Below are 18,816 nucleotides of genomic sequence, written 5' to 3'. Positions count from 1 at the left end.
TTGTCTCAATAAAGTATTTATTAGATGGAATGCTATCATCTCTATATATTGGATGGGAAGTGTGTTGTTCTGTACAACTTTTACATATTTTACTTACATTACAATGATACATGAATATGAAAACACTAAAGATACACTGTATGCATTATGTTGAGGCAATGAGACGATAGGTTTTGAAGCACTGCGTCCCTTTGGGATTCATCATGCACATTCAGTCAGACAACAAATCATTACTTTAGTGTACTTTAACCTGGACACTAATGTTATACTGCTATCATGGTTTTGGCGGCATATCCCTTAAAATCCTTTTTGTTAATGAATACATACACAGACATTTATTTTTGCATAAACACAGCATGAAGTCAAGTACTAGAGGTGAAGTCTTCCCAGACAGGTTCTTGTCACTTATCTTTGGTTTTCTCTTTTTGGATTACATACTTAATACTGGTAGGTAAACATAAATGGCATTTTAACGGCATATAAATATACCAATCTTCCACAATATCCATATTTGATTTTTAAAACAGTAGCTCTTTAAAACCCTTGAGTCAGAACACCAGGAGTGTCGACTTAGTAACAAATCTCACTGAGGTCTGAACAGTTTATTCAAGAGATAACAGCACGATCAGACTGAGTTGTGAAAATGTTTTATAGTTCATCATACTTAATTTCCTTTAAAGAAGCGTGAGAAGCCCTTCTTACTGCATTTTTAGGATTATTCATTTTAAATCCAATGTAAGAAATGGGTAGGGTTATCTCTATAATTGTACCGTAGTTCACATAGAAGGTTTTTTAAAAAGTGCATAGAGAAATATCTGCCGTTCACAGGAAAGCATATACTCTATCTGGTTATCAATCATGTTTTTTGGGTTATGATACGCCAACCCTCATGTCATCCCACGCTAGCAAATTAAGCTGTGCTGCTATTTTGCTAATATACACAGTGAGGCACGTAAATAGGAAGAAAATATCTGAATTAATTCTAAATGTAAACCTGAGTTCCATTAAAAAGGACTGATTTAATGGAGGTTCTTTACACATGGTTATATTAGAATTAATAAATACTTGTACACAAGTTTCACAGAATACTTTAGCACACTTCATCATAATCATACTGGCAGGTACAGTCTGTTTGATCAAACCCTAAAACCTCCATATAGACAATCACAGTGTGATGACCAGAATGGTTCACATTTTGATAAAATCCTGGGGTCTGATGTTTTTGTTATTCTATTGTTTTGCTTTGTGGCAATAAGTGGCTGAACAGAGTCACCTCAGGGCATGTGGGAGAGGAGCAGGTCCCCTCAGGCTGAACGTGTCCCCACTGGAGGAGTGGCGGGACGGGGCGTTCCCACACACCAATGATGGCTCCGCCTCCTTTATCTCCATCGCACGTTTGTAAAGCTCTGCTGCCTTCTCAAAGTCACCCTCTTCATAGCTATTTACAGAAGGGATACAAAATAACAAAGAGAACCACATTTTAAGTGTAATACAACATCCATGGTTAAACTTGATTAGCCGAATGTTGAATGCAACCTCAACTACTGTACCTTAACACGGCCAAGTTTTTAAGGGTTTCTCCGACTCGTGGGTGAGAGCGCCCCAAACTATCCTCATACACTTTCAAGGCTCGTTCATAAAGAGGCAAGGCTTCACTGTGTTTCTTCTGCCAAAGACAAGGAAATCCACAGTCAGCTATGCTCTATATACAACTTCAAATACAGCCACACATATACATAACACTCATTCAAATAAGAATAAATAAGTGCTATTAGTTCTATGCAAGTTGTTTATGAACGTATGCCATTCTCACTAGTTGGCAGTAGATGACAGCCAGGTTGACCAGTGCTGTGGCCACACTGGGGTGTTTGGGCCCAAAACTTTTTTCCCTGATTTCCAGAGACAGCTCATACAGTGGCACAGCCTTTTCCAGCTTCCCCTGTACAACACACACATCTTCAAATGAGATTCTCAACCAACGAAAAACCCAGAATGAGCTGTTCAACAGACAGAATATTAAAGTTTCAGTGTCAACAAGCATGTGTGTCTCACCCTGCGTTTATAGAGCATTGCCAGGTGTTTGAGTGTGTATGCAAGTGAGGGGTGGTCTGGGGACAAGGCCCTCTTGCGGATATCTAGCGCCCTCTCATACATGTCCTCAGCCGTCTCATACTCCCTCCTCTCTGTGTGCAGTGCAGCCAGGTTGTTGAGGGACTGAGCACAGTCTGGGTGATCTGGACCGAGGACACGCTGACGCATCTCCAGAGAGCGGGTCAAGAATAACTTGGCTGCACTGGTGAGGGTAAAGAGAGGCAGTTTAGATGTGTTTGGGGGCACACAAATTAAAACTTCAAGAATCAGGTAGATCGGGGGCAATTTGAGGGAGACACAATTGCACAATTAATGTTCACAATTCAGAGTGTTTTATGTTTGTGTGCATGTCAGCTATAACGTGTATGTCTTACTCCAGGTTGTTTTGGAGGTAGTACAGGACACCGAGTTCATTAAGTGTCTTGGAAGAGTCTGCAGAGTCTTTTCCCAGGGTCAGCTCTTCCAGCTGAAGGGCTCTGCGCCTCAACAAAGTGAAGCCGTACTAAAAGGAGGAGTCGACGGAAGGCACGTTCATTATGACTTAGTTAAGAATAAATGAGGATGTTGGTATCTGAAACATGCTTACCATATGACCTTTCTGGCGAGCAGTCTTCTGACGGATCTTCACGGACCTCTTCCTGAGTTTTTCTGCTTGTTCATACCTGATTGTAAAAAATACTAGTTGTAAGCAAATGAACACAGGTGGGATGCCTCTTTGTAAACACACTGGCTGGCAGAAACAACCAATAGACTATATCACATAAACAAAAATCATGAATAACATCATGCATGTCAACACCAAGAGAGAACGATTTACTTGTTTTGTTTCTGATAGAGCATAGCGAGTGATTCCAGCTCTCGTGCTACGCTGGCATGCTCAGCTCCATAGGCATTCTCACTTATCTCCAGGGCCTGCTTGTACAACTGCTCAGCGTTGCCATACTTTTTCCACTGAACATAAACCCCGGCCAGCTGGTGCAGGGAGCGAGCAACGCTGGGATGGTCCGGATCCAGTGCTGTCTCTCTAATCTCAAGGGACCTTTGTAAAGGTGCTACGGCCTAGAAAACAGACAGAATCAAATACAAATGCAATTGTCAATATGTGTCTCTCCTAATGGGGAAAAAACGGTATAAAAGGACAAACAAATGAAACAAGAAAACTGCCATGCAAGGTGAGGCAGAAAAATAAAGTGTGGTGAACAGTAAACATGTTATTTTAAAGCTCATACTCTTTAACATATTGCAACCATGAATACTACCTGACTAGGGAGGCCCAGGTCTTTAAGAAATCGTCCCAAGGTCTCATACAGGTTTGCCAACTTAGTCATACTGTCTTCACTCTCACAGCTCTTCTCGTAGTGTTTCAGGGAGTCAAAGTACTCAGTGGCCATGGAGCTTTTGTCTTTGCCCACATATTGCCAATAGGCTAGCAGCTCAGAGAAATGACCCCTAGAAAAAATAAAACATAGACATGTAAGATGATAGTTGAATAAATGTGTCAGGCTTTGTTATATCAGCGTATGCATGTTTACCTCTTGTAGAGGTTTTGGGAGACAAACAGGTTCAGGAGGCTAAGCTGTAGTTTAGTCCTGTCGTCCTGCAGTTGGAGCAGCCAGGGCAGCTCATCTGCAACACGCCATGTCACACGGTCCTGGCTACACAGACACACACACACACACACACACACACACACACACACACATAACATCAGTTGTACTGAAGAAAATGAGTTGTGTTATATGAGGAGAAGATGACCACTATTATGCACCTGAGTTGCTGACTGAAGTACTGTATGAGTTTTTCTCTATAAGCAGCAGAGCTACTTCCTCCACCCAGGAACTCCAACCTGACAGCTTCCCAGGCCTGAAAGACATACGGACAAAAACTCCATATTTGTCTTTCATACATTTTCTGTCCATGACCATCAAATTTTTTAAGCATTTTGTATTTTTAATGAATTGTAAATAGTCTACTGGCCAAAGCCCAGTTACCTGCAGGTGTTGATATCTGATGAGCCCACAACGAAGGGTTACAATGCAGAGTCTGTTCAGACGGTAAAGCATAGAGGACAGTACAGGCAACTCCAGTTCTGGGAAAAGGTCTAGTACCTCTGATTCACTCACTCCATTATGGCTGGCACATACAAGGCACAGTATCTAAGGAGAGACAAATAACAAGCACATATTACATAGTGTTTGTGTGTGTCCCTGTGAGTAAACCAGACAGATAATACTGCAACAAAAACATCTGATGCAATATTTCTACCTGATCAAAAGAAAATGCAACTGGTATCATGAGAACACAATAAAACATGATGAAAAAATAAAGTAAGTATGCAGCACATGCTTGTCATTAAAACCATTAATGATGACAAAACACTTTGTTAAATTGGAGAGAAGATATTGTTATTTTGTCTGAGCATAGGTCACCTCTCTCATAATGTGTCGCTCTCTGTCCGTGTTGAGGGAGTTCAGCATCATCTTGAGTGCCAGGCGGTAGAGGGACATGGTGTCCTGACTCTGTAGACACTGCTCCAGGCTCTTCTCTAGAGACCAACCTGATATACTGCTGGGCAACAACAAAACATGGCATGTATGCCCATCAACAAAAGTCTGATTTATGCAGGGTCGGAGTAGACTGTTTTTTTTACTAAGATAATAAATGTTTTAAGGTCCATATGGAATGAAATTACTCTACCAAAGTTCTCTGAAGCAAGTCTAAGGAAACTTTACCATTAAATCAATTCCATTGCAATCAAAGGTGTGTGTTCTGGATCTTTTCCCATATAAAGTGGTTAAATACACACTAAAAAGAAGGTGAATGAGCACTAGTGTTTTGAAAGGTGGACAATACATTTAGTATAGTAAAACCAGAGGTGGCTAACCTGATGATCATCCTTGCCAGTAGAGTGACATACAATGCATTGCAGGTTGATGCAGAGCGACAGTGCCTTTCCAGCTTCTTCTCCTGGAACAAGGATATAACATTTATTCGTCCGGTATTTTCCACAAAAAATATATCACTGCTAACAATTCCAAATGTCTTTCAACACTTCTTCTTCCTTCTTTCTTTACACAAAGTCTTCAGAAAATTTAAAAAGGAGTATGGTCGGATAATAACTGACCTCGTCCTTGGTTAATTTGAGATCCATGCTCTGGCACTCTGCATTAACAACGCTCCTGACCTCTCTGGGACTCAGTGGGTCCAAGTGGAGTGTGGGCCATAACCTAAACAAATTACAAATGACAGTACTACATGAGCATCTTTAGAAATATATACCAATGCATGGAATATAAATAGCATTTTTAACCAATACAACACTCAAGCTGTGTCTCACCTCCAAGCTTGAGGACATGTCTCTACATTGACAGACACCACCACTCTGACATTGACAGGGAGAGGGTCAATCAGCCACTTCATGTGTCTTTCTGCTTGCTGAAAAAAGGGGGAAAAAACTGTAGTCAGAAGAGCTATTCTGGGGAAAAATAATAATATTCTTAAGGCATCTGAGACAAAACATGTACAGTATAGATCAAATTTGGGTTAAAATAGAGATGGGGTATACCTGTATTTGGTCAATGGAGTCGATGACGATGACGATGTTTCCTTGATGCCGTGATGATAGTCTTTCAAGCCAGCGGGGAAACTCCTCTAAGATCTTACTGGGCTCCATAGACAAACCAGAAATGGACCAGAAGTGCTGCAGCAGCTATGTGACAACAGACAGAAAACACCACATAACCACCTGTGTTTTCACTTTAAGTAAGCCTTTGGAAAAGCCACTGAGAGAAAAGCCTTACTTTGACTGTGAGGCGTTTGATAATGAGAACAGGCTCTGAGCTTGTAGAAAGTGGGCGACCAACAAAATGATAAAGGAAAAGGGTGTTGGGGGACTGCTTCTGCTGCTGCTCAATCCTGAAAACGATTCAAGAAGGAAGATTAGAAAACCATACATAAAAAAAGAAATTCCTCTTAGAGTATGACTGACAGGACAATATAAGAGTTATTTTTTCCAAGGATGCAACTTTAGAAGCCTAGGTCTTTTAAACAGGATGTTTGACGTTAGAGCGGTTGAAAGTTGAAAAAGAGAGAAGGTGAAAAATTATCAAAACAGGCCTAATTAAGTGTGAAATTAAGAGAACTACTCAACACCCCTCAAAAGCATACAAAGTAGAAATGGTCACCCAACAGTTTGAGTCAAGATGAATCTACCAGTCAGAGGACATATTACACTTTTTATTTATTTATTTATTATTTATTACACAACTTAATGAATAAATTCTCACCATGTGGAGAGCAGGAGAGACTTTCCTGAGCCTGGACCACCAGACACCAGCAGAGGAGGGGTTGGAGGGGGAGCAGCTATCATGTCATTCAAACGATCTATATACTGAGGAGGACATTAGATACAGCACAGACTTAGAAAGATTAAAGAACAAAGTATTTGATTTGGAGGACAAGAATAAGAAAGCTAAGAAGCGGACAACATCGGCCCTACCTTCTGAAAGCCAAGCTGTGAGGTGGTGCTGCTACAGGCCTGCTGGTAGGACTCAATTTGTTCCTGCTCATCATGCAGATCCCACAGCACATCTCCTGAGTCTTCCTCACGTCCCTCTTCTATCCCAGAGTCCCTAGAGTCAACATCCGCTCCTTCAAGACCCAGCAACTCCTACACGGTGAGGGTAGAAATGGAAGATAAAAAGCTCAGGACATAATTGAATTGATATAAAAAGACGGATGTTGCTGACAGACTGTACCTGTTTGATGACTTTCTCTAGTTGAGAATAAATCAGGTCAGCCCCCTCCTCTGCAGAACCACTATGATCCACCACCTGGGTTAATATTTAAACATGCAATCACTGTATGGCATCTAGCAACCAGGGAAATACAAAATGCTAAGGCAATAAACACACATCTTCTGCTTCTGCTTTTTGCTCAAAGTTCATAGTGTAGTCATACTAGTGAAGTGAAACTACTGTGGACAACACAGGGCATTTTTCAATAAGCTCATACATATTGTCATGCCTATAAAGGGTATACCCATTTATAGAATGCTCTTCACAGAACAATTTCATCTTACCATTATATAGCACACACAAACCTTGATTTTAGCAGCCTTGTCTGCAGCATTGACCCTTTCTAGCAGTTGCCTGGTAGGTCCAATCAAATTGTGATCTTCTTCAGTCCTGAGGTAGAGCACCAGTGGGTGGCCATCTGGATTCTTCACAAAAGCCTCCTCACAATCCTCCACCACAGAGCTACACACATGCATTTATGTCATAAGAAATGTTCTTATAAATAAACAATATAATCAATGCACAAGCTTAACTAAACAGGGATGTCCTAGTGAAGACACAGAAGGTAAAGGTACCTAGTGACAGTAGATTTGACGAGAAGCACACACACAGAGCTTCTTTCAATCTCCTGCTTGCGCTCAACAGCATATGAGGCAGCATTCTCCTCCGGGAAGCAGACATTTAGGTAGAAATGGCCTAGCCCCTCGCACATTCTCCGTAACACAGGGGAGTGTTTCTGTAATGAAAACATGAAGCTAAAATGTTTCTAATGACCTAAGGACTTATGTCGGTTTGCTCCCAGGTTAACTCACTCAACAATGGCTGTCTTAGAGTCTGACATTCAGACTGGTCTCAAATTAATAATAGTGCCACAGTATCCCATTAACGCATTATCATTAGTTTGTCAACAGTGCCCATTTCACAAACCTTAATAAAGACATCAAGCTCAGCCTTGGTTTCCTGGGTAAAGATTAGGTAGCAGCGCACTGTGTTACTCCATAAGGCCTGGGGTACATGAGGTGAGACCTGAAGCAGACTGGCCACTGCAGCATCCCAGTCATCTGACACAAACCCATACACATGAGGAGTGAATGCATACTTCAAATGCTATAAGTATGTGAACATAAATATACACCTTTTAAGAAATTAATTAAGTAGGTAGGTAATGTATGTAGAGTTCAATTTCTATAGAGTAGAGTTAGTGTCATAGTAGCCAATATGGGCATAGTATAAACATGTTTGTCTACAACCCATTTCTACAGACTTATTGAAGTTTACTTACCTCTGCTCACATTTGCAAAGGGTCCCTCTACATCAATCAAACTGTGGGCAAACTCTGGTCCCCGGAAGGTCTGTTGCAACTGCATCATACTACCCATAGAGGGCTCACTTCCCAGCACACCACAAGACCAGTACTCACACTGTGTCCCTGCAGCTTAAGACATATACAGTACAGTCATTATATTCACTGCTTATGAAGATGTCATCACACAAAACAAAGCCTTGAATTTTGCATTCTTCTAATGGACAGGAAAAAAAAGAATACTGGAAGGATGGATGGATGGATATATAAATAAAACAAAGAAAGATCGCCAACATTGTGGATTTTTTCAGTCTTACCAGTAACCGTGGTTTGGTTGTCATCTGAGTCAGAATCATTTGGGTCATAGACCTGAATGCCCTGAGCCTGCAACTGTTGCAGTTTGGCCTCCAAGTCCCTCTTGGCCCTCAGGAGATCCTGAATCTCCTTTTCTTTTGTCTCCCGGAAAATCTGGTGGTCATTTAGCCAATAGGTTAGTGTTACAATCATGATAACAAGAGAGAATAATCCGCCGCAATACATGTGATGTGGTTTACCTTAAACTGCCGTTTTACTTTGTCCCTGTCATGTTCAAAGGTGGAAGCCCTCTCCATAGCTTGGTACTTGGCCTCAAGAGCACTCTCTTTTTCTCTAAGGATCTTCTGGTAGGTCTTCTGCAGAGCCTGTTGTCACATTAAGAATGATGATGAAATCCACAAACCTTAAATATTGTAGGATATAAGCTTGTACTGTGATAACCTGGTAGTCTCTGAAGCTCAGAAGTACCCAGTTAATTAATTTTACCTGTAGCTCAGCCCTCAGCCTCTTGTTTTCCTCATCCAGCTTGGCCTCCTTCTTTTGCATGGATGATATCTCATTATTCTTGCTGACACGGAAGATCTCATACTCTTTACGAAGTCTTTCATACTCAGCAGCATACTCTAGATCCACAGAACCCGTAGATTTGAAACTGGCCCCAATCACCCGAGGTCCTCTGCGAAAGGAACTGCGCAGGAGTCGGGCTTTGGGCTTGACCTCCACTGGGATCTCACAGGCTTCCCCTCCTTCACCCCCATATCCATCTTCAATCACCTCCCCTGGGCTGACCAAAGAGGATGCGGTGCCCATGGTGGCAGCCTAAAGTTGTAAAAATGTACACAGCCTTTTTTGGATGCCCATAGCTGCTCCTGTGCGGTGACAGGACAGGACAGGGATGAATAGTGATAAATACTAAAAAGTGTTCATATACCAAGGCTATGGAAGATGATTGTGATTGGCATTCCTGTGTCCTACTTTGGTTTCGCCGTGTTTTATCACAAACGCAAAACAGCCAAGGTTCGTTAGTTGCAGCCACAAGGCTAACTTTACGTTATTTGAGACCTCATAGCAATCATGCGAGCACAGTTACGGTACGAGCTTTGGCTTATAAGCTATTCATATGTGTCTATAACGATAAAGACCGTTGCACTTGGTTAGCTAACGTAACAGTTCCGAAATAACGTTAGCTGTTCAACGCGCTCGTCGCTACATTTATTGTCGTAAAGACTAAAAGGAACAACACAATAACTTCTGTACATATCGTACCTTCGACAGAATATTGACTAAAACCGCAAGTCTTGGGTGAAAACATGTGAAGCTACGTTGAACAAACAAGAGTACACTCACGGTCCGCTCCCTTCACAGCTTCTTCCTGGCTGCCTTGGTAACAAGTCATGATACGGGTGCTCGCAAAAGTCAAACTTGGTAAAGGTCCATTTTCTTGGCAGTACGGTGACGGTACCGTGCACCAGCAGATACTGCATCAGGCAAATAACAAGCTATTGCAGTTATAATAACAATAGTTATTGCATATCATATTGCAGTCATATTGTAATTGGAATATATTTATTGACGTGAACTAGGATTGAAAGGGCATGAGTCTGTGTTGTAGTAATAATAGTGCCTATTAAACCTTTAAACGTTATAAATGGGCTATATGAAATAATTAAAACAATTAATGTGAGTTGCATTGAATGAGGTCCTGCTCCGATTAAGTGTGACAACGTTGATTAAAAATAGCCTATTTAAACTTCTTTATTTTGGACTGACAAGATGACAAGATGACGGGGTGATAGTTTTATGTGTTATTTTCACTTCCTCAAAAAGTTCAGTGCTCTAAACATACAGAGAGAAAATTATGTCATTTTCACATGTCTTCGATGTTTTATGTTCATTTTCTATTCTTATGTTTAGGTTTCCAAATAATCAAGATACAGTTTACACCCAATTACACAAAATATGTTTGCGCCGGTAAACTATGAAGTGTCCACAGACCTATAAAGCTCTTTAAACATCAGGTCGATAATGAACTGCACACACTACCCCCTTTACTCAGGATACAAGATTTAAGTAGATGGTAAAGATCAACAAAAAATATATATATATTAAAAACCTGTGCAGTAGCCTACCTTTGATTTACACATAAGTAAATAATTATGCTGTTTTATTTTAAAAGAGAACTAACAACTATTTGATTGCCTCTGCGTTATCCATCTAAACAAGGTCAATAGACTCACTTCTTTTTCATTAAGTTTTGTAAACTCTTATTTATTAATGGAATTGTTGTTGTGTGTGTTTTAATGTGTCTTTAATGTGTGTATGTTTGTATGTTGTCTGTGTCTGTTAGCCCCTAAACTTAGATCATTTTATGTCATTATGGGATAGACAATAAAGCATTTTGAATCTTGAATATTATCCCTAGAAAACCCCATATTAACCCTAAGTTGAATGCATTTATGTTTTAACACCTCTCTAGAAATGATCCGCAAAGCAATTTCAGTCCAAAGCAACTGGACTTGGTTATTTGTCTAGGAAGACGTTTCACCTCTCATCCAAGAGGATTCATCAGTTCATGTACGCATCTGATCAGGCATCTGACCAGGCATCTGACCCAGGATGAGAGGTGAAACGTCTTCCTAGACAAATAACCAAGTCCAGTTGCTTTTGACTGAAATTGCTTTGAGGATAACAATGACCTGGACAAGTCAGAATATTCACAGGCCTCTCTAGAAATTATACAAAAGGAGCACCATTTATTAAAAAAATGTTTTATTGTCTACATAATATTTCTTGCCAATTGATCATCTTCCGTTTTTACAAAACAGTTGAAGCAATTTGTCCCTGTATGCACTGTTCAGGAAGAAATACATCACAGGATCCAGTACACCACTAACACAGGTCAGCGCAGATGTGATCCGGTTGGCTCTACCCAGTGACTCGCGGTTTGCTGCAGTCATACGGCCATGACTGTGGCTCTGAATGTAGATTACCCTGCTCACATGGTAGGGCACAAATGCAAAAAGGAAGTTCATCACAATTAGGATGATCATTCTTATAGCTTTGTCCTTCACTGGTCGTTCCTCCTGTTGCTTGATTGTCCTTACTTTCATCAGAATCAGTATGTAGGAAACCACTATGGTGATGAGGGGAATAACAAATGCCACAATGGTGGATACTAAAGCTGTGGGAGACGTCTTTTCTAGGTACAGTTTGTTGCAGACGCCAGTTTGATTGTTTGTCACAATCTTTTTAGAGAAAAGTATAGGACTCATAGACACAAGAACTGTCACCCAAAGTATGCCAACAACTACCTTTGCATACATAGCCCTCCTAACTGACTGTGATTTTATAGGCAGAACCACAGCCAGAAATCTGTCCAGGCTGATGAAACTCATTAAGTACAGGCTGCAGTACATGTTGAGGTAAAAGAGGAAGCCTGCTAGTTGACAGAGGATATGTCCGAAAGGCCAGTGGCTGTCAGACAGGTGGTAAACTATACGCATGGGTAGAATAAGGATGTAAGAGATGTCTGCGACAGCGAGGTGCCTCAGGAAGACTTTAGATGGAGACGTGCTGTCTTGGTGAAAGAAGGCCCACAATGCTAAGACATTCCCAGGCACAGCAATGATGAAAATCAGGATGTACCATGTAGAAAATATAATATTCTCTTGGTGGGAGTCACTGCCATAGAAGTTGTGTATTTCCTCCTCAGAGATGTTCATTGTTGTGGCGGAGAGCATCAGCCTGTTGCAGCACAGACACAAATAACCCGTTATGATGGTTGCCTTGTCAAGTGATTCACCAAGTCATACAGTGTCATATCATAACAAAACTAAGATTGCAAGGTTTGTGTGTGACAAAAAAATGACTTGAGTGTGAGAAAATATCAACCCCCATGCAAAATCATGTGCACAAGGTTCCTTAGAAACAGGAACTGTTGTGCAATGCCAGTGTTGTACGATACACTGATCATTTTAATGAGATATCATAAATAAGTACAGAGAGATCAGATAATTTAGGAAGGGAAAAAACTAACATTTTCAGATGATTACAAATTACTTTCAGGGAGTGAATGACATGTGGATACATTTGAACAAACAAAATATTGAAAAAAGTGTTTATTTTCTTTTATGGCAAATATCTGGTAGTTAGCGCCCCTTAACTTACATTGATGTGATGAACTGCAAAACCCGACACACTCAGTGCAATTAGAAGTGTCACCAAGTATACCAATGTAATTAAATGTACTGACACTACACCTTAATGGCTTTAAAGTTTGATTTCAAACAAGTAACATTTTCAAAAGATGGCTCATTTAAAGACTAAGTTGATGTTCCAAGTGGTTTAAATGCTAAAACTTACAAAATGGTCTATACACCCTTAACAGGGTTCCTGCATGTTTTCCAAAGTCAAAATCAAGCGCTTCAAGGTGCATTTTTCTGCACCTTACAGCAGTGGTAAATTACATATTCATATACAATACACAGTACACTAAACCGATTATTGCACTTCATCACATATGATTAGATGTTATTGTGCAATAAACAAACAGAATTGTTTTGTGATAGCATTCTAGAGGAGGATGACATTAAAAGAAACACAATGTTTCCGAATGAGTCACCTGTTTGAATTGGCATCCTATATAACTTCAATTTCAAGCAGTTTCAAGCACTCAAAATTGGATTTCCAGAAGATAGAATTCTGTCTTTAGCATGTTTTGTAATTAAAGCACTACACATCTTTTACTAAACTATCTAATCATGTAATTCAGTGTAAGATTGTAAGAGTAAATTTAAGGCATATAGCCCTCTCATACGTAAAACTGCGTCAATAATCATTAATATTATCGCTATTCATTGTTCAAAGTCTTACCTTTAATGGTGATATACAGGATGCAGAACTCTTCTATATATTTACAGTGGTACACTACTGTGAGAGGAAGAGTCAGGTGAAGTGGAAGTCAGAAGTAGAGAACTGCACTGTTGTGTGGTGCGTCTCCACTTTCATATTTACCACGCACGCGCACACACACACACACACACACACACACACACACACACACACACACACACACACACACACACACACACACACACACACACACACACACACACACACACACACACACACACACACACACACACACACACACACACACACACACACACACACACACACACACACACACACACACACACACACACACACACACACACACACACACACACACACACACACACACACACCAGCGCGCCATAAACGTACACAAATAAAACCATTGAGGCTCAATGCATTACAAGCATGCAAGTCTTTATTTTTGCTACTCCAACACAATTTTTGTCTTTACCACATTGCTCCTTTATAGTATGATTTAAAGCTTTACAAAAATGAGAGAAAACCAGATATTTACAAAATCTATCTGTGCAAACATAATTCTTCTTTTACACCACTCTCCTAAAGTATTTGAAAGGCATGCATACAAATAAACTTTGGTATGTTAACAAAACTACTTATTTTCTTAGAAGAAGCATCTATGTACATGTGGTAGAACTGATTCACTTTGTTTTTAGTACAGTTTACATTTAGACAACAATACATGTTAACTTAACAAACCAAGACCAGCAATGCAAACACTGAGGTCAACACTTCAGCCACCACACCAAGAGAGTGCATGTAAATTCCCCTAAATCTTGTGACTGGGTTAGGCCTGAAGTGAGTCACTGTACAACAACTTTGGCAAATAGGCACACTAAAAGGAAAATTTGTATTACTTATACCAGTTTTACATATCTGTAAAATAAATTGGCAGTTCATATGGGTGAAAAATGAGAAAATACTCTAGAAAACAGAAGTTAATAATGAGTTCAACATTAAAATGTCTGTATACATTATGTATGCACTCATAAAAGGCATTTACAAGAGCTTTGTTGAATGTCTGGTAACATAAGAAATATAGAAGATTAAATATACTATGGTTATTCAATCTCTGGTTTGAAAAATAAAACAATATTTTTACATGGTACTTTGTGATTGTACATCAATTCTATATTCCCTATTGATAGCTACAGCAAGAAAATAGATTTTCAACACCACAAGAACCTTCCACTTCAACTACAAAGTGGTGAAACTAAATATTTTTTAATAAAATATTTTTGTCAGAACATCTGGTACACCTCCAAGAAAGAATCCAAGTAAGTATTTCTCAAAAAATACTGAAAATTGCATCTTAAAAGGAGATGCATGCAGGTGAAGCATTGGTATGAGAATGCCAGTGTCAAATAAAAGATGAAGTGGGGGAGTGCAACACTTAATACTTTTACAAAAACTTACAAAAACAGAAAAATAAACAGCAAACCCAAACTATATAACATGAAACATGGCCAGCTCTACCTGCTATGGCTATGGGCTAGGTAGTGTCCTTAGCTGCTGTGGCTGTTGGGATGCAGGATTTGCCGCCGCTGCCGTTGTGGGACCTGTAGCTGGTGAAGCTGGGTGTGTGAATGGTGCGGATGCTCTTTCCACCTGGGCCCAAAGGTGTGGGCGACAGAGGGGAGGGGGAGGAGGAGGAGGAGGAGGAGGAGGAGAATGAAGAGGAGGAGGAGGAGTGCACTCGGCCATTTTGAGTCTGCGAGGAGAACGAGAGAGCTTTACCTGTGTGCTTTGAGGGTGTAGGGAGTTGGAGGGATCCGTTAGAAAGGGAGGGGATGTGGGAGGAGGGTTGGGGACCGGAACGAGGAGCGTGAGAGGACAGGATAGAGGACTTTGTGACAGAGGAGGAAGAGGAAGGGTTAATGGGATTAGTAGCATCTGAGTTTTGTGCAGACTGGGAGCTGCCTTTAGTAGAGCTAGGATAAAAAGCAGGGATTTTAGAGGTGGGTATAGTAGGGGAAGTGGTTTTATGATCCCCTCCCACTCTTTTAGCACTTCCGTTAGCCTGCAAACAGAGATGCCAAAACAGATACTGGTTGTCAAAAAAGAAATCTGGTCAAATAATACATATGCAAGGCAAGACGATGTTAAAAAAAAACCCTACAAGTTATACACATAGAAACACACTGATACTAAACAAATATTAATATTACTGAGACACAACTAAAAGACACAAAAACATATACAGACGGTCTTAACTAGGTAATATGAAAGGTGAGACACACTGAACTGAGAGACGTGTTACCAAGAAACAGAACACTGCAAATGTTAGACCGTGCGATGGCAGACAGGATGGGCATCTCTACAGACTGCCTGTGTTAGAGTTAAAACGATGCATAGGAAGGCTGGATAGAATTAGATAACAGGGTTAGGAGTTTGAAGAGTGGGAGCAGAAAAGGGAGACGTGGGCTGGTATTCCACTGAAACTGACGGTGCAAGATGGTGAGTTGTGGCGTGGTCTTGAGGGGAAGGAAATATATCACCGTGAGGTTAAGAAGCTGTGCAGTAATGTTGGATTTGAGCAGGGGTGCATTGTGAGAAGGAGGAGGGGAGCATAGCTGAAGGTCAGTTAGGTTTGTATTTTAGCCATAAGCATCCTGGGATATTTTGCAACACTGTTTAGGAACTCAGCTGTGATGGGAACTGGAGATGTGATGACAACTCAGATGATGACAGGGTAGGATTCCACTTTTCTTTGCCATTTTTCCTTTTTTTTGTTTAGTCACCAACACAGTGAAAACCATGAGCAGTGTGGACATGCAAAAGCATACAGTACAGTGATGTTATGGGGTAACAGTCAAGAGTCGAACATGCCTTCTTGTCAGAGCAGACTCGAGAGAAACATTAACAGATCCACAGTCGTCACCGCGGTGACTATTTTTTTTCAAAACACTTGAAATCTCACAGCTTTGGTAGTCTTTTTTTCCTTTAATAATACATGCCTCGTGTTTTTTTGATCCCTATATGTTTGATTCCTCTAGTCTCTGGTAAGACCCTACAGTAAAACTACCTGTCGGAACTGCCTCTGAGCGTCCTGCAGTTTTTGCTGTTTTCCTGCTTTGTCAGTCGTACTCGGCGACTGCCTGGACTTCGCAGACAAAGGGACGGGCATCCGACTAGTAGGGGAAGCGACACTCGTGTTCTGCAAGGGGATCCAAACGAAAAACAAAACAAGAAATAAAACAAAAGAAAGAAAAAAAAAACACACACCATATAGGAAGTATGAAAAATCAAGGCACTAACAGGTTACACCTCAAGGATCAACACCAGTGACAGATCATGCACCCAGTGGGACCATTACCTTTAAGTCAATACACAGTAGTACATGCAGTCAAGAATAAGGAAGATATCAGAGCTTAATCATCATGAGAGTGTTTTGGATGATGAGTTTCCACTTGCTGAAAACCTCAGAGGTTTAGCAATGAACTGAAGGAGAAATATGGTAGCCAGGAACCCGACAAAATGCCACCCCTAATCATGTCACCATGATTTCACAGAGGGAGAAAGCCACGGGGGACATTTCTCACATTTCCAAACACCTGTGGAGTGGATTAATGATTTTGTAATTTCAGTGGTTAGGGTTGGAGTGAAGGGAGGTTGTAAACTGAAAAAGAAGGACCCAAAGCCTCCCAGAACAACAAGAGCTAGAGAGAGACCTGTTGTACGGTGCTGGGGACACTGGGGACAGTGGTGGTGGTGGTGGTGGTGGTGGTAGTAGGGATGACTACAGGGCGAGGAAGGAGCTGAGGTTTAGTCTTCTTCTGCAATGAAATTTTGCCGGGTACCTTAGGGCCTGACCCTCTAGAGGTAGGGAGAGAGGAAGACCTCTTCAGCCCCAGTCCTTCTGAGCTTTTCCCATTTCCTGCTTTAGCTTCCTCTGTGCAGGCTGGCTCCCCAGGGGAGCATGGCCCCATCTCACTGATAGTGGTCTCCAGCTGCTTAATGGTCTGCTCCAGGCTGTCCAGTGTCTTGTAGGTGTTCTTCCGGATCTCATCTGTCCTGTAGAGGGATTCGGAGTTCTGCTTCTTCAGCACGGACAAGCCTGTTGCCTTGGATGGTTCTGCTAGGGATTTTGAGCGTGTGATCTCAAATCTCTTTGCTTCTTTGTGCTGCCTGATGGTACCGTCGGTTTCCTCTTCATCTTCATACACAACCACCTGTAAAGTCTTCTTGCCTGACTTGGTGCCCGTGCGAATCGCCTGGGTCAGTGCGGCCAGCTGTTTCTTAGGGAACTTAAACTTGAACTTCTTCTTACCATCCTGTTTGGCGTCACCATTAGACTCTGAGTTCACTCCATTGTCCGTCAGCTCAGAGACCGAAGACGAAGATGAGGATGATAAGCTAACGTGGTCCGCAGTGACCTGTGAAGTAAGGACATTTTTGCCATCGACCACCTCGGTCCCTCCCACTTTAACCTGCAGCCCACCACTCCTCTCCGTGTCGGACTCCTCACTCTCCTCTTCAATGCACTCTGCTGCCATCATCCTGTCCAGTTCTTCCTCACATTCAAAGATGGTGGACAGGCGCTTGTACGCTGAACGGATGTCCATGGGCTCGTCAAAAATGATGATAACGGGCTTCTTGTTGAAGCCATTATCCTGTGGATCCACTGTGGTGTACCCTTGGTTAGTGGCGTTACCTACAGTTACAGTCTGGACACTTCCTTTCTTGGCATTGACCAGTTCCTGGTACTCGCCACAGGACAGGGCCTGAACTTTGGTGTTAGTGATCATAAATGCTATGTTGTCAGGGGGTGGAGGTGCCTCTTCTCCAGGTAAATCGGGACTAAGACTAGCCTCCTCATTACCCTGCTCAAAGTTAGCTTTAGGTGGATCACTGTCCTCACTAGGAGCCTTTTTTGGTGGAGCAACAGAACTTTTAGGCGCCTCTCTTACGGTGCTGGCTGTTGTGGTTGTCACAGGCTCAGGTATTATGTTCTTACTAGAAGAAACATGTTGATGGATGACTTTACTTTTCTTTTCAGTGTTAATTTTGTTGAGGATTTGTCCCTTCTCCATTTCTGCGCTGGTCTTCAAGGATTCAGAGCGTTTAACTTGCTTCCTTGGAAGTTTGAATCCTTTCAGTCCCACAGGTTTAGGTGAGATAGGTGGAGGTGATACAGGTGATTTGGGTGGCGAAGACAGTGGCTGCTGCTGACTTGGAGAATTGTCGTTAAAATTGACATTTGACACCTGTGATGGAGGCTGGGCGGGCTCTCGGTGTTCGAGGGTTTCCTCCATTCCTGACAGGGGTGGGTGCTCTTTGGGAATCTGGCCAGTCACATAGTATATGACCTGAGGAATGAAGAAGTATCTCTTTAAAATACCTCAGAATCTAGAACATAATTTAACTGCACATTATTATAATGGTAATAATAGGAAG

At 41.4% G+C, this 18,816-nt stretch overlaps 3 protein-coding genes across 19 annotated transcripts in view; all 3 read right to left on the bottom strand.

The window, feature by feature from the left end:
* Positions 1-60: 60 nt before the first annotated feature.
* Positions 61-9,890, bottom strand: nphp3 (nephronophthisis 3). 2 transcript variants are annotated; one of them, XM_083935977.1, is made up of 28 exons: positions 9,853-9,890; positions 8,992-9,374; positions 8,745-8,870; positions 8,508-8,658; positions 8,170-8,322; positions 7,815-7,948; positions 7,463-7,623; positions 7,193-7,349; positions 6,849-6,923; positions 6,590-6,760; positions 6,378-6,481; positions 5,892-6,006; positions 5,657-5,800; positions 5,429-5,526; positions 5,216-5,318; positions 4,976-5,058; positions 4,521-4,659; positions 4,083-4,247; positions 3,860-3,954; positions 3,624-3,746; positions 3,351-3,540; positions 2,909-3,150; positions 2,678-2,753; positions 2,466-2,593; positions 2,053-2,293; positions 1,814-1,939; positions 1,551-1,666; positions 61-1,438 (listed from the first exon to the last, which is right to left on the bottom strand). In XM_083935977.1, exons 2-28 carry the CDS (start codon positions 9,313-9,315, stop codon positions 1,270-1,272), a joined length of 3,909 nt encoding a protein of 1,302 aa, XP_083792103.1. In that variant the 5' UTR covers positions 9,316-9,374; positions 9,853-9,890; the 3' UTR covers positions 61-1,269. The 2 variants fall into 2 exon arrangements, with proteins under 2 accessions (XP_083792103.1, XP_083792104.1); XM_083935978.1 differs by having other exon boundaries at positions 4,521-4,656.
* Positions 9,891-11,306: 1,416 nt separating this feature from the next.
* LOC310963324 (uracil nucleotide/cysteinyl leukotriene receptor) lies at positions 11,307-12,227 on the bottom strand (the record flags this gene model as incomplete). The annotated part of the gene is made up of 1 exon (XM_083936069.1): positions 11,307-12,227. The coding sequence occupies one exon, from the start codon at positions 12,225-12,227 to the stop codon at positions 11,307-11,309; it is 921 nt and encodes a 306-aa protein (XP_083792195.1).
* A 1,591-nt stretch (positions 12,228-13,818) lies between these two features.
* The window catches only part of kiaa1217 (KIAA1217 ortholog), a 114,277-nt gene continuing 109,279 nt past the window's right edge, over positions 13,819-18,816 (bottom strand). For 12 of the 16 annotated variants that reach the window (XM_083936122.1, XM_083936109.1, XM_083936117.1 and 9 more), the window contains 3 exons: positions 17,091-18,728; positions 16,445-16,576; positions 13,819-15,439 (listed from right to left, as the gene is read on the bottom strand). In XM_083936122.1, the coding sequence (XP_083792248.1) occupies positions 14,912-15,439; positions 16,445-16,576; positions 17,091-18,728 (2,298 nt within the window). In that variant the 3' untranslated portion in view covers positions 13,819-14,911. The remainder of the gene's footprint in view (positions 15,440-16,444; positions 16,577-17,090; positions 18,729-18,816) is intronic. The other 4 variants (XM_083936124.1, XM_083936114.1, XM_083936115.1 and 1 more) reach the window with 4 other exon arrangements.

The sequence above is a fragment of the Echiichthys vipera genome (assembly GCF_963691815.1).
Source record: "Echiichthys vipera genome assembly, chromosome: 21".
NCBI classification, from domain to species: Eukaryota; Metazoa; Chordata; class Actinopteri; order Perciformes; family Trachinidae; genus Echiichthys; species Echiichthys vipera.
Note: the sequence above shows the minus strand (reverse complement) of the source record. Positions and strands in the feature narration are given on the sequence as shown.